This window comes from Dama dama, chromosome 9 (assembly GCF_033118175.1).
Source record: "Dama dama isolate Ldn47 chromosome 9, ASM3311817v1, whole genome shotgun sequence".
NCBI classification, from domain to species: Eukaryota; Metazoa; Chordata; class Mammalia; order Artiodactyla; family Cervidae; genus Dama; species Dama dama.
Window position 1 is genome coordinate 5,466,408 of NC_083689.1, and position 13,645 is coordinate 5,480,052.

At 46.3% G+C, this 13,645-nt stretch overlaps 1 protein-coding gene across 1 annotated transcript in view; it reads left to right on the plus strand.

Annotated features, from left to right (window-relative positions):
- GFPT2 (glutamine-fructose-6-phosphate transaminase 2) overlaps positions 1-13,645 on the plus strand; it is a 43,379-nt gene that overhangs the window by 16,441 nt on the left and 13,293 nt on the right. Inside the window, exons 3-10 of the mRNA XM_061149618.1 lie at positions 169-267; positions 1,153-1,278; positions 3,546-3,604; positions 4,254-4,388; positions 6,076-6,137; positions 7,678-7,757; positions 8,194-8,311; positions 12,711-12,874. Coding sequence (XP_061005601.1) covers positions 169-267; positions 1,153-1,278; positions 3,546-3,604; positions 4,254-4,388; positions 6,076-6,137; positions 7,678-7,757; positions 8,194-8,311; positions 12,711-12,874 — 843 coding nt within the window. The remainder of the gene's footprint in view (positions 1-168; positions 268-1,152; positions 1,279-3,545; positions 3,605-4,253; positions 4,389-6,075; positions 6,138-7,677; positions 7,758-8,193; positions 8,312-12,710; positions 12,875-13,645) is intronic.

Below are 13,645 nucleotides of genomic sequence, written 5' to 3' on the forward strand. Positions count from 1 at the left end.
TCTTTCCAAGCTGATATTCTAACACTGTCTGGTTCTCTTCTGGGCTGCAAGCCTAAGGAATGAGAACTAATAAATTCACAGTTGTATAGCCCTCCCCTGGGTTGCTCCCTATAATGAAGTGTGAGAGACAAAACAAATTCCAATACAAAAATCATGTTTACTTTACAGGTGTGGCAATTGATGGAAATAATAATGAAGTCAAAGAAAGGCATATCCAGCTAGTCAAGAAAAGAGGAAATGTCAAGGCCCTTGATGAAGAGCTTTACAGTAAGTGGAGGACTTGCCGAGTTCGTAGCAAATACAGCCTAGGCTGCTTGAGAAGCTCTCATCCCAGCAGCATTGGAGACTAAAGACGTTAACCTATTCGTCTTTAGGAGGAGGGTTAAATCCATGCTGCAAAACTGCTGCCCATAGCATGGGATGGTTTATTTCAGGTGACGGTGCTCTGAGTATCTCTTTTTCAATATTTAGTACTTATGTATTTTAATTTTTCTGGCAAATGATACTGCTTTCCCATTTATGGTGAGTGAAGTCTCTCAGTCATGTCCGACTCTTTGCGACCCCACGGACAGTAGCCTGCACCAGGCTCCTCCATCCATGGGATTTTCTAGGCAAGAGTACTGGAGTGGGTTGCCATTTCCTTCTCCAGGGAATCTTCCCAACCCAGGAATCGAACCCAGGTCTCCTGCATTGTAGACAGACGCTTTACTGTCTGAGGCTTTGTTTTTTTTTTTTTTTTCTTTAATTATTTATTTATTTGGCACTGGGTCCTAGCTGCAACACGTGGAATCTTTTTTATTATAGTTGAAGCCAGCTCTTAGTTGCAGCATGTGGTATCTAGTTCCCTGACCAGGGATCAAACACGGGCCCCCTGCATAGGGAGTGCAGAGTCTTAGCCTCTGGACCACCAGGGAAATCCCTGAGCCTTTATTTTTAAAGTGAGTTTATTTCAAGTAAGTGAGTTAAGTTATTGATAAGTACTAAGTAACACAAGGGTCTGGCAGAAACTCCCAGAATGGGGCCTTTGTGGTTTATGATGGAATGTACTTTTGGTGTGGCTGATGTTGTCTCCATTTAATGAAGCCACCTTAGGTAACAGCATCATGTCAATGCTTATTTTTAAAGTGTGGCAAACATTTTTCCTTCATCTAGAACAAGACAGCATGGACTTGAAAGTGGAGTTTGAGACCCACTTTGGCATTGCCCACACACGCTGGGCCACTCACGGGGTGCCCAATGCTGTCAACAGCCACCCGCAGCGCTCAGACAAAGGCAACGGTATGTAGTACAGCCTTGCTCCCCGGTCCCAGGGGCGTGACTGGCCCTGTGACGTGTGTGCCAGACTTGATCCACACTCAGCACCACCTGGCTTCTCAGCTGCCCTGTCTTCCCTGAGTACCCAAACTGGTGACCCTGGGCCCTGGACAGGAGGCAGATTCAACCTGGCCTCCTAAGTGCAGATGCCTGTGGGTAGTGCTGACTCCATTGGGCATCCTCAGGAACACAGTGGCCCTTCCCACAAATTCTTTTGGCCCTGGGGACCCAGCCTCAGGGGGACTTGGTGGTGCAAAGGGTTGAAGACCTGGGCATTGTTTCTCGACTAGGGACCAGGGTGTTCCAGAGGGCAGAGTGCCTGAGGAAAGGTTTGAGTTCATCTCTCATCCGGCTGTACCCAGCCCTGCCTCTGAAGAGAGTGGTCCGCACCAGGGCAGGTAGAAGTGCTGGTCTTGTCTAACACCTGAGGTGCCTGCTCCAATCCTGACCTTCCAAGTCCCCTCGCAGCACGTCAGCCCCCAGTAGGCCTGGGCCCACATGGCTTGCCTGAGACCCCAGGACGGCTGTCTGTGTGGCGGCTCCCTTAAACGGTGCCCCCAGCTGCCCCCACACACAGGCAGGACGTGTGGGTTCGGAGCTGCCGCCGGAAGCTCTCGGAGACTCTGTGCTCAGCCCCCAGGGATGTCAGGGCCTCTGGGAGCAGGACACATGGGCATATGAGAAGGCAGGGGATAATCCCTGACTCCTTACAGGGCTTCAAGGGTGACAAAGGTCTGAGACATCATCTAGAGGGTCACCACTCTAGTTTGGGCCTGGTCAGGTCAGAAAACCCCACAACCCACACCTGGTCATGCTGGGAAGAGTGTCCGGGAGAGAGAATGATTTCTGGAGTCAGCCAGGGCCCCCAAACCCCAGGCTGATTCCTGAATGCAGCATAATGCAAGTTCTTGCCAAGCATCGTATTAGAGCAGGGGTCAGATACGTAAGAGTAGCTGTGGGGTATTTAATGAACATGTTGAACATGTTAGTCACTTCAGTCGTGTCCAACTCTGTGTGACGCCATGGACTGCAGCCCGCCAGGCTCCTCTGTCCATGGGGATTCTCCAGGCGATAATACTGAAGTGGCTTGCCATTTCCTTGTCCAGGGAATCTTCCTGACCCAGGGATCAAGCCCTGGTCTCCCGCACTGCAGGTGGATTCTTTACCATCTGAGCCACCAAGGGTATTTATTGTGTTGGCTGAGAAATTTGTTCTTTAACATCTTAGGGAAAAACCCTAAACAAACTTTTTGGCCCACTCAATACTATTAGCTAAACACTTGACAAGCCTCACTTGCTGTTAGTTGTTGTGGAAGTCAGGCCACAGGAGACAGCACCTCCCTGGTGCTTGCCCCTGTTCACACTGGTGCCTGGAGGCAGCTCCCCCTGCCCAGTCTGGGAGGGTGAAGCCTCTTCCAGAGAACGGGGAAGCCCAGGGCATGCCTCTCAGCAGAGCAGCCGCATCACCCCAGCCTCCTGCCCACTCACATGATAGGGTGGACCCCACCTCAGTGCAGACAGTGAGTCTGTGTCCCCAAAGCAGGGAGGCTCCAGGGAGATCCCCCCACACCCAAACTTGGAAGTGCCTGCCCTGACTCAGGATGAATAATTGAAAAGAAAACAACCGGGAAATAAGATTCGTAAGGTTTCTCTAACTCATCACTGATGGCCGGAGAGCATTCTTTCAAGGAAGACTTATACCCAACAGCTGCATTGTATACAAAAACTACACAAAGAAGTCTTTTACAAAGAAAACACAGATTCTTGAAAACAAATTATTGATGAGAAGTTAAGACAATAGGCTCTGATGAGAGAAAGTGTGACAGGGTTAAGAAAACAATGTGAGGAAACAATGTCACAATAGACATGAAAAAAAAATGGAGAAGGGAGTGGATATGAAGACAGTTAATAGATAATGAAGGGTTAATCATCTCACATGACATAAATACCAACGTCTATTTCATGATATTGTAGCCCACAAATCAGAACTCAGTGCATGGCCAGGCTGATGGATGCTTTTTATCAAAGGAGAAATGTGTTATTTCCTCGGGTTTAAATTGAAGTCATGGCAGATGTCAGTTCTCATCTCTATAAATGAAGTTTGCTTAATACAAGTGTCTGTATAAGCAAAGTTTGTAGAGTTTCAAGCTGTCAAATTGTCTGTCTTCACATCTGACTTGAACATCTTCACATCTTCATAGCATTTCTCTCTTGACTAAACTTTTCTTCCAGAATTCGTTGTCATCCATAATGGGATCATCACAAATTACAAAGACCTGAGGAAATTTCTGGTAAGATACTGCCCCTGGGTAACATCTAAGTCAAGTGATATTGGTCTTTCCTAGAAACTTTCCAACCGTCTTATTTCCTGCCAGAAAAAAAGGCAGGAGCAAATTGCCATCCACTCTTGGCCATGTCACCACATTGGACGCAGACCTTATCCCTAGCTCAGCCTCCTTCCCAGATCTCCCTGGAGGAGAGGGAAGGGCATTCACATTTACCTCAAATGTTGTTTCAGATTCACAGCAGATTCTAAAGAACAAAGTGTATTCACTAAATAACATACCGACTCATACACCAAATGGAATGCAGGGTGGGAAGACAGACGCAAGTGTTTCAAGTATGAAGAGGTTGTGGTATTGGTTGGGAGGTGGTGGATTTGACTCAGTGTATTTGATCATTTTGATTGCTACATTTTTTGCAATGTCCAGATTAATTGCAAGGACAAGCTTCTGAGGCGGGATGATCTCAGGGAAGACTAGAGTGACTCAGCTGTGTTAGGCTGTGGGATTCAGGCAAACATTTCTCATCCCTTCCCTGTTTTCCTTGTTCTCGCCTTAAGTCACTCCAAGGACAAGTCATAAGGGAGGAGAGGGAGCTGGCCAGGCCAGCATTGCACAATGCCTGTTATCTGACACTTTGTCCAACCAAATATTCCAGGAAAGCAAAGGCTATGAGTTTGAGTCAGAAACAGATACGGAAACCATTGCCAAGCTGATTAAATATGTGTTCGACAACAGAGAAACTGAGGACATTACATTTTCAACTCTGGTAGAGAGAGTCATTCAGCAGCTGGTAAGTTACAGTTCTCACTTGTCTAAACCCTCCCTTCATTCCTTTTCAGTTTTCATCAGCATTTATTGGGCAAACCTGCACCAAGTACCTGAGGACTAAAGATGGCTTATCCACAGTGTCTGGCCTTAAAAGGTTGCATCCTTGTAGATATGGGAGGAGTTCTGAGGTTTGGTGGGGGACTGCCCCGGAGAGACCCCTCTTTGGAGAAGGAGGTAGAGTAGGCCCTCTGTGGGACGGTGGAGGGAGGCGGAGAGGGCTCCAGACTTGCTGGAGTCCACCCTCTGAGCATCGGTGCCGTCCATAGTTTCCCCCAAGGTGGGGGCAGTTTGGAGACAGTGTTCAGGGCCAAGAGTCTGGAACATCTGGGGTCAGAGGCTTCTTTGGGTACAAACACTGCAGTTTAAAATATGTGACCCTTTGGTCTTTTCAGTTTTTTTTTTTTTAAGTAAGTCTACTGTTAAACCCTTTGCCCTATGACTCCTGTCTTGGGGGACCTTAATTTAGAGAACATATTTATAAATAAAAGCCTGTCCCATAACTAATGCACAGTGAACCAGTTTAGTTTTGCAGCATAGTATTTCCTCTTTCTCATTTGTAATTTTAAATTTTGGGAATGCATCCCAGTGGTGGCCCTTTTAAACGTCAGCGGTGTACCCGTAGCAACACAGAGCTCTTTTTGGCAGAGACTGGGAAGAACTTTTCTGTTCAGTCCTACTTCATTGTTGACAAACCAGCGGGATGAATATCAGGCTGCTCAGATTCTGTCTAAACCCCCTTCATCTGGGGCAGTTTGAAAGACCCTTAGAGGCCTGGAGTTGCTGGCCTTGGGTATCTCTGGCACACTGGCCATAGCGTGAGACCCTGGGTGTGCCCAGGTTCCCAAGTCTTAGAAATCCAGACTGATAGCTGGTTGTACATAAGGTCAAGTAGGGCCCTGGTTAGTATGGATGGTCAGAATGTAGGAGAGAGTTTTGCATCAAGGTTTTAAATAGGGAGAGTATTTGGAGTCTGGAGATAGGAGAGCTATATTCTAATTCTGATTTGCACAAACCAACAAGGTAAGACCCAGAGTCGTTATTGCCATAGAAATAATAATTATAACTCATGCTTCCATGGCAGGCACTGTTCTAGGCACTTAAAATGCTTTGGCTCACAGAAACCGTACAGGATGGCCGCTCACCACAAGGCACAAAGAAGGCTGAAACGATTGCCCAGTTGAGGCGAGGAGCCCGAATTTGAACCCAGGCACTAACATGTGTGGCGCTAAACATAGTCCTAGTTTAGCCCCTTTCATCCTCATGATTGCTCCCTGAGTAGGTACAGTCCCTGAGGCCCAGGGCCGCACCCCTGGAGTTCTCATTTCCTAGCCGCAGCAGTCCACCCAGGTCATCACAGAGCCAGAAGCTGTTCCTTCTGGGCCTGGACAGGGTGATGTGTATTGCTCACAGTGAAATCCACAAGTTCCGGGCTTTGGTGCTTGATTGTGGTGTGGTCAGTTTCTCGTTCCCCTCCTGACATCCCTGTGCGTGCGCCGTCCTGCATTCAGAACCCTGAGTGAGTGACCCCAGGACCACCTGCAGTGAAGAGGCCCCAGGGAGAGCTGTCTGCAGTCGTGGACTGACTGGGCTGCAGCAGCCTAGCTTAGCCAGAGTGAGTTGTTCTTCACTCTCCTTTCTTGTCTTTTCAGGAAGGCGCATTTGCCCTGGTTTTCAAGAGCATCCACTACCCTGGAGAAGCCGTGGCCACAAGGTAAGGCAGAATGCACTGACATCTCCAGTTACAAATAAATAAAACAAAATCACTTAGCTTGAGGCACAAGGTAGGAGCAGGGCCTCTGGCAAAGTGGAAGGTACTAAGGGACAACTGTGGCTGGAGTTTCTGATTTCTCTAAAAGAGAAACTAGAAAATTGGATATTTATTTGAAATCTCTAGATTTTTTTTTTAGGAATTGACAACAAATTCCAACTGAAAATAAAATTGTATAGCAAGGGCAGATCCAGGTTTCAGGTCAGTTTCAAAGATTCCCTTTAGAAAAAGCATGTAAAATTATGAACATGAAATTAAGAACAAAAATGAATGTTGATTTGAGTCCAGTAAAGAAGAGGCCTTGAAAGCCAAGAGCTCAAGCTTCATCACCTTCATGCCGGGTGTGACCCAAGAATCAGCTGAGAGGGCCTGGGTCAGCCCACATGTCCTTCTGTTAGAGCCCAGTACTGTGTGGGTTCACACAAGTGGGTGTGTGGGTGCCATTATACCACCCACCTGTCCATCTGTCTCTCCATCCACAATTTGTCTATCTACTCATTCATCTGTCCATCCCTTCTATCCATCCATCTGTCTATCCATCCACAGTCAATCTGACCATCTACCCATTCATCTATCCATCACTCCAACCAATACTTGTTGAGCACTTACTGCGTACTGAGCCGGGGACCCAGGGACACTGGACCCTTAAGGACTGGACAATTGGTTGTGCAGGAGGGCAGAGCTGGGTTGAGAATGTCGTTCTCTGTGATGGGGGCTGGGAGGCAGTGCACAGCGGGCCCAAGGGGAAGCAGGTGTCAGCCTGGGTAAGGCAGGCCGAGAAACCAGCGTGAGCAAGGAGCCTCGAATGAGGGATCTGCAGTTAGGCCAGGATGGTGACAGAGAGGGGCGCCGGTGGGACTTGAGGCTCCTGTAGTCTCAGTGTGCGCTTACTGACACCTTCTATGTGCCCGGCGTGGGTGACAGCAGCGAGCAGGGCTGTCTGGACACTACCTCGTGAAACCCGAGAGCTGGTGGGGAGCCGGGAGGTGGCAGAGGTCCAGCTCCGTAGGATCTAGGCTGCCCTGTGGGTGCAGGCTTCATGCTGAAGGCGCTGGGGAGCCATTGAGAACATACCTGTGGCCCAGACTATCACAATATCAAGGCAGGAAATAATGTGAATGTATTATAATTTTATTTTTCCTTGAACAGGAACTAAATTGCCATTTGGAATTATTTCAAATTATAGAATTATAAAATGCTCGTTGGTTCCTGTCACATTTTGAAGCTCCTTTTAAAGTCTGTTATCATGATGTCACTATTTTGAATGCAGAAGAAGGTAGTGTGAAGAAGCAATAAAAGTTTATTTTTCTAAATTATCTATAATTAGTGGTTCTGTAACTTCTGGGACAATCTTTGGGATCTTGGAGTTACTTTGCCCCGGGAAGGGGGCTCAATGTGGGTACCATCTCAGTGTTCAGAGGACATCCAGCCCAGCCCAGGGTGCCAAGGCGATAGGTAATTCAGTTCCCTCTTATTCTTACAGGAGAGGCAGTCCCCTGCTCATCGGAGTAAGGAGCAAATACAAACTCTCCACAGAACAGATCCCCGTCTTATATAGGACACGTAAGTTTCTTGAGAAGGACTTGAACAGCGCCACAGTGTTCCGGGGGCAGCAGCTCCCCTCAGAGGCAGGATGCGTCCCTGCACTCTGCTGGGACCAGGTCCAAATGGTTTTCATGCAACTGAGACTTGGCTCCATGTTTTCAAAAGCTTTTTATTGTGTATATTTTCAATTACGTACACAAGCCAAGGGAGCTGTATGTGGTTCTGTTACATAAAGGCACCCATGTCCTGATTTGAGTGTCGATTTGGTTTGTTTTGTTAACAGTCAATTCGGAGCTCTTCCTATTTGGAGATCTTTTACACAATTTGGCTGATACAGACAGAGCTAAAAATTGCACATTTCTGCCACACGTATTCAAACGGGAAACTGGCTTCTTCCTGTTGTTCAGAGGAAATAGTTTGAACAGGATTTGTGATCCTTCCCTTCGTTTTCTAGGCAATATTGAGAATGTGAAGAATATCTGTAAAACGAGGATGAAGAGGCTGGACAGCTCGACCTGCCTTCACGCTGTGGGCAATAAAGCAGTGGAATTCTTTTTTGCTTCTGATGCAAGGTAGCCAGACCTTGTTTCCTTTCTTTCCGAGGATTGTGGAATCAAGAAAGACTGGCTGAACACCCTCCTTTCTTACTTACCCCCTCATTTGAGCTGCTTTCTCAAAGCTCAGCAAGGGGAAGAGGTGACGGCCCTCCCGAGGGAATCCTCGCCCAGTGACCACTTTGGGCATGGCTGGCAGCAGCAGCCCTGGTGGCCAAAGGCGAAGTCCACTGATCTAACAACATATGGGGCTGTACAGAATAATTGAGTTAGTTGCCAACATTGTAAAACTGGGAAATTTTCCATAAAAATCTAAACGTCTGACTTTCCTGGATAACCAACAGACTTGAGCACACCAGACAGCTCCCTCCAGTCCTCTCTGCGGCGATTCAGAGGCTGCTCCCTTTAGATGGGCAAGTGTCTCCAGACCTTCGGTCCTTCCTGAGCCTCGCCTGCCTTTGCCAGAGTCTGCCCATTCACAAAAGACAGAGTCAAGATTGAGGGTTCTGGCCCAGTGGACCCCAAAGTCCACATTCTCATCAGTACACCAAACAGTAACTCTGAAACTTGAGAAAGTATGCTTCATGCCCATTTTAGTGTATCCAAAAAATGGATACACACAAATACACTCAGAAAAGACAGAAGCACTTTCCTGCTAGTTGAAATAGAAAACCATCATGTGCGCTTAGTCACTCAGTCGTGTCCGACTCTTTGCAAGTTCATGAAGGTTCCTCTGTCCATGAGGATGCTCCAGGCAAGCACACTGGAGTGGGTAGCCATGCCCCGCTTCGGGGGATCTTCCCAACCCAGGAATCGAACTGGGTCTCCTGCAGATTCTTCACCAGCTGAGCTACCAGGGAAGCCCTAGAAAACCATCATAAACACAACCACTACTACCTCTTTTTTCCAAATCTTCATTATGCTTTTTTTTCCCACCACCCTCTGGCAGGGCCTCGATGTGAAGCAAGACCTCCCCAGGTGAGGTCTCCCGGGAAACCTGAAGTAACGGGGATCTGCAGCCCAGGCTGCAAGGCCTGTTTCAGCCCCCAGCCAGCACTGTACTTCATGCTGATTAGGAAAGGGCAGCTCCCAAACTGTGTTTCTTAGTGCACCATTTCAATTGGAAACTAATATTTCAGTGCTTCTACGATATAGTATTTTATAGATTTTAGCATCTATGAGTAGCATCTTGCAATTATAATTTGCTATAGTTTTAATTTTTTAGAAGCACATAAAATAATCACAATCTTAAGATCAATATTACCTTGTATTCAGTGAAGTACGGTAGATGTTTCTCAAAAAAAAAGCCATACATGAAAGATTAAGCAATTATTTATAGGCAATATGATCATATACTTTTATATGATTATATAAAGTCCACCTGATAGGCTGTCAGAAGTAATACTTATGGGTCTTCAGAGTATAAAGACATGGATATTTGACATCCCAGGAGTAGCCACTTTGCTGTCAGCTCTAGATGGGTAGTAGGGGACCACATCCACCCTATCCCCAACTCATGTCTCCATAAGTGACTGGTACAGTTGGCTCTCAGCAAAACTTTGTTGAATGAAAAAAGTAATCTATTTACCACAGCTGGAAAAAAAAAGTTGTAATCCCTTAAAATAAATTTAAATAGAAACAATTCAGAACCTGTTTGGAGAAGACTGCAAAAGTTTACCATAAGAAACAAGAAGAGATTTGAATACAGGGAGAGATTCCACATTCTTTGGTAGGGAAGTCATGTCCGACTCTTTGCAACTCTATGGACGATGCAGTCCATGGAATTTTCCAGACCACAATACTGGAGTGGGTAGCCATTCTCTTCTCCAGGGGATCTTCCCAACCCAGGGATCAAACCCAGGTCTCCCACATTGCAGGTGGATTCTTGTACCGTCTGAACCACCAGGGAAGCCCAAGAATACTGGAGTGGGTAGCCTATCCCTTCTCCAGTGGTTCTTCCTGACCCAGGAATTGAACCAGGGTCTCCTGCATTGCAGGCGGATTCTTTACCAGCTGAGCTACCAGGGCGGTCCTAAAATAAATTTAAATAAAAATAATTCAAAACCTATTTGGAAAAGACTGCAAAAGCTTACCATGAGAAACAAGAAGAGATTTGAATAAAGGGAGAGATTACCACATTTCTTGGTAGGAAGGCTTAATGTTGTTATGAAGACATTAATTGGTTTACAGTTAATTTAATAATTTAAAATTATTATTAAAGAAATTTACTCTTCTTAATCTGTAAATTCAATTCTATCATTGAATCTTTGACATTCTTTTGTTTGTGTAAGTTTTTGGAACTTGAAAAAGTGATTCTACAGTGTGCTGTGTGTATAGATGAAACAGTACGTATTGGAAAATAAGAGTGACGGAGGTGACCCTCTGGTGTATGAAGGCATGCTGTGGAGCTCTTGTGACAACAGTGACCGGCTTGCCCTGTGCACTGAAAGCTGGACACTGTGAGGAGGGCTTTGCCAAGACTCCTTGTAGTCATCAAAACAGACCTCTAGAGGAGGCACAGTGGTCACCTTCCATTTTGAAGCTGAGGAACCCAAGGCAGGCTTAGAGGGGTCGTGTCTGTGTTGCCCAAGGCCACAGGCTGGTGAGAGACAGGGATGAGGACTCCACCTCAGGTCTAACTCCTGGACCTGTAATCTTGATGACTCCCCATCCATTCTGTAAATTAAAACAGTCGTTATATTTAAACATGCAGATTACATGCACACGTAAATCAAGCACACATGTTAAGCCCTGTCTGAAGGAAAGTACAGTGTAAGCGGTATTTCTTTACTAGAGATTGAATCAGGCCATTTTTACTTCTTCCTGTTGTTGACTGTGTTTTCTGCTTTTTATTCAAAGAACATTTATTGTTTAAAATATTTTTTCTAGTGCAAGCGCGTTCCATCCTACATTATCTTTCTTCGCTAGGATCTGGAGATGCCTCTCTTAAAGCCATAAACTTGATTGTTTTCTCTTTTTAGCTTTGTATCAGCAGTTTTAAATCTCATTTTTCTGCGCAGGGCACATATTGGTGTAGCACTTGGCGGAATGAGCGTTTTTTTCTCTCATGGCCCTTCAAGCACCACCTTTATGGTGTTAAGTGTGAGTCACTCAGTCATGTCTAAGTCTTTGCAACCCCATGGGCTATAGCCTGCCAGGCTAGTCTGTGCATGGAATTCTCCAGGCAGGAATACTGGAGTGGGTAGCCATTCCCTTCTCCAGGGGATCTTCCTGACCCAGGGATCTCCTGCATTTGCAGGTGAATTCTTTACTGTCTGAACCACCAGAAAAGCCCACTTTCATGGCTTTTAGCATATCTGTGTACCACCTGTACTATTGCTTACCTTTCTTTTTCATTTACCATCTCAAGGGAAAAATCGTTATTACTTTCCACACAGAGAAAGTTAATATAAAAATAAACGCAATGACTGCACATTTCATTACTGGGTAGATCTTACAGTTACCTTTAAGTCCCTCCCTTGGCTTGCATGCATGTGTATGTGTGTACAAGAAGAGTCATTTGTCCGAATGAGTTTCCCACTAAATGGATTTTGTTGTGTGCCTCCTCCGTGGTCTTCTTTATTTCCTGCAAACAGGAGTTTACAGTTATCTAGAAACTTGATCATCAGGTTTGATTTTTTTTTTGGCAAGACTATTTAATAGGTAGTGTGTACTTCCATCAGGAGGTTCTATGTTTCATTGTCCTTCTGTAGTACTGTTAAAATCGGTATCACCGGCCTTATTCATCCATTATAAAGCTGCTCTCAGAGTTTCATCTCCTCATGTCAGTAGCCACTGATAGACCTTGATTAGAGCTATTAACAATTATAAGTTCATAGGTTGATTATTATAATTCTGTCATTCCTTATTAGCTGTATTTACCTCCTATAAAGAGAAACTTGTCTTCTTAAAATGTGGTTATTCTGAAAGACAGATCATTTGGAAAGGCAAGATAAATGTTTCATACTTTCCCTTTATGATTCAGAATAATATGTTAGTTCTTGAACATTCTCCACAGTTGACATTGTTTGGATCCTGATTTGAAGAAAACAATTATAAAAGGACATCTATGAGATTATTGGGGAAATTTGAACCTACTGGATATTTGATGCTATGAGGGAGTAACTATTACTCTAAGATGTGATAATGGTATTAGAGTAGGGTTACAAAATAATTTTTATCTTTTAGAGCTATAAGCCAAAAGGTTTACAGATGATTTGATGTCTGGTGTTGGCTTCAAAGTGGTTCTGGGGGCTGGAAGGGGCAGGAGGTATGAATTAGTGTAACTATGGCATATGGCAAAGTGCTCTTCGGTGCTGCTGATACGGACCCACAGTTGAGACGCAGTGAGTAACTGCCATCTTGTAACTGTGAAGGGTGGGCCCTGTCTCTGACACCCATGTTTTCCTTGTTCCAGTGCTATCATAGAGCACACCAACCGGGTCATCTTCCTTGAGGATGATGACATTGCCGCAGTGGCTGATGGGAAGCTCTCTATTCACCGGGTCAAGCGTTTGGCTAGTGATGACCCATCTCGAGCCATCCAGACCTTGCAGATGGAATTGCAGCAAATCATGAAAGGCAAGTGTCTTTTGAGAGTCCCTATGCAGCAACCTCAGGGGCAGGTACTCTGTGGGGGAGACTCTCTTCCCAGTCCAGGGCGGGCACCACAGCCTTCCTGCCTGCTCTAAGCACTGGGGTGGGGCCGCAGGTGGTCTGTGGTTCATGTAGCTCAGGGAATGTGGGGTGCCTGGCCTGGCTACTCCAAAGGGAATGTCTGACTGTGTCCAGGCACCAGGTCTTCCTGCTTGATCTGACCTCAGTCCATCAACTACCTCCCCTCAGAACTCTCTAGGACACATTCCTACAGGCCTGCGGTAAACAGGACTGCTTTCTCCTCGCCAGGGGAGCCCGTCTTCCTGCACCCACACTGGTCTCTGTGCACACGCTTCTCCACAGGGCCACCTGGGTAAACTTTTAAGAGCGCAAATCATACCCCCTTATCCTGCTGCGTAAAGCCCTCCGATGGCTTCCCACTGCTCCTTGAATAAAACCCACACTCCCAGCAACAGCCCACAGCCACCCACACCCAGCCGGGCACCACCTCATGCAACCCTTTCTCACTATGCCTCTGTCCACCCATCCCGCCCTCCTCACCGTTACTCAGACAAGTGGAGTGCTTGCTTACCTGAGGGGGGCACTCACTCAGCTTCTCACAGGACCGGCTTCTTTTGGTCATTTCCCCCAAAACGTCGCTCCCTCAGAGAGCCCTTCTCTGATCTGTATCTGCTGCGGCCCCACCTCTCCTCACTTGCTCTGTTTGCTTCGTGTCACTCTTTCTACAAGTCCTCT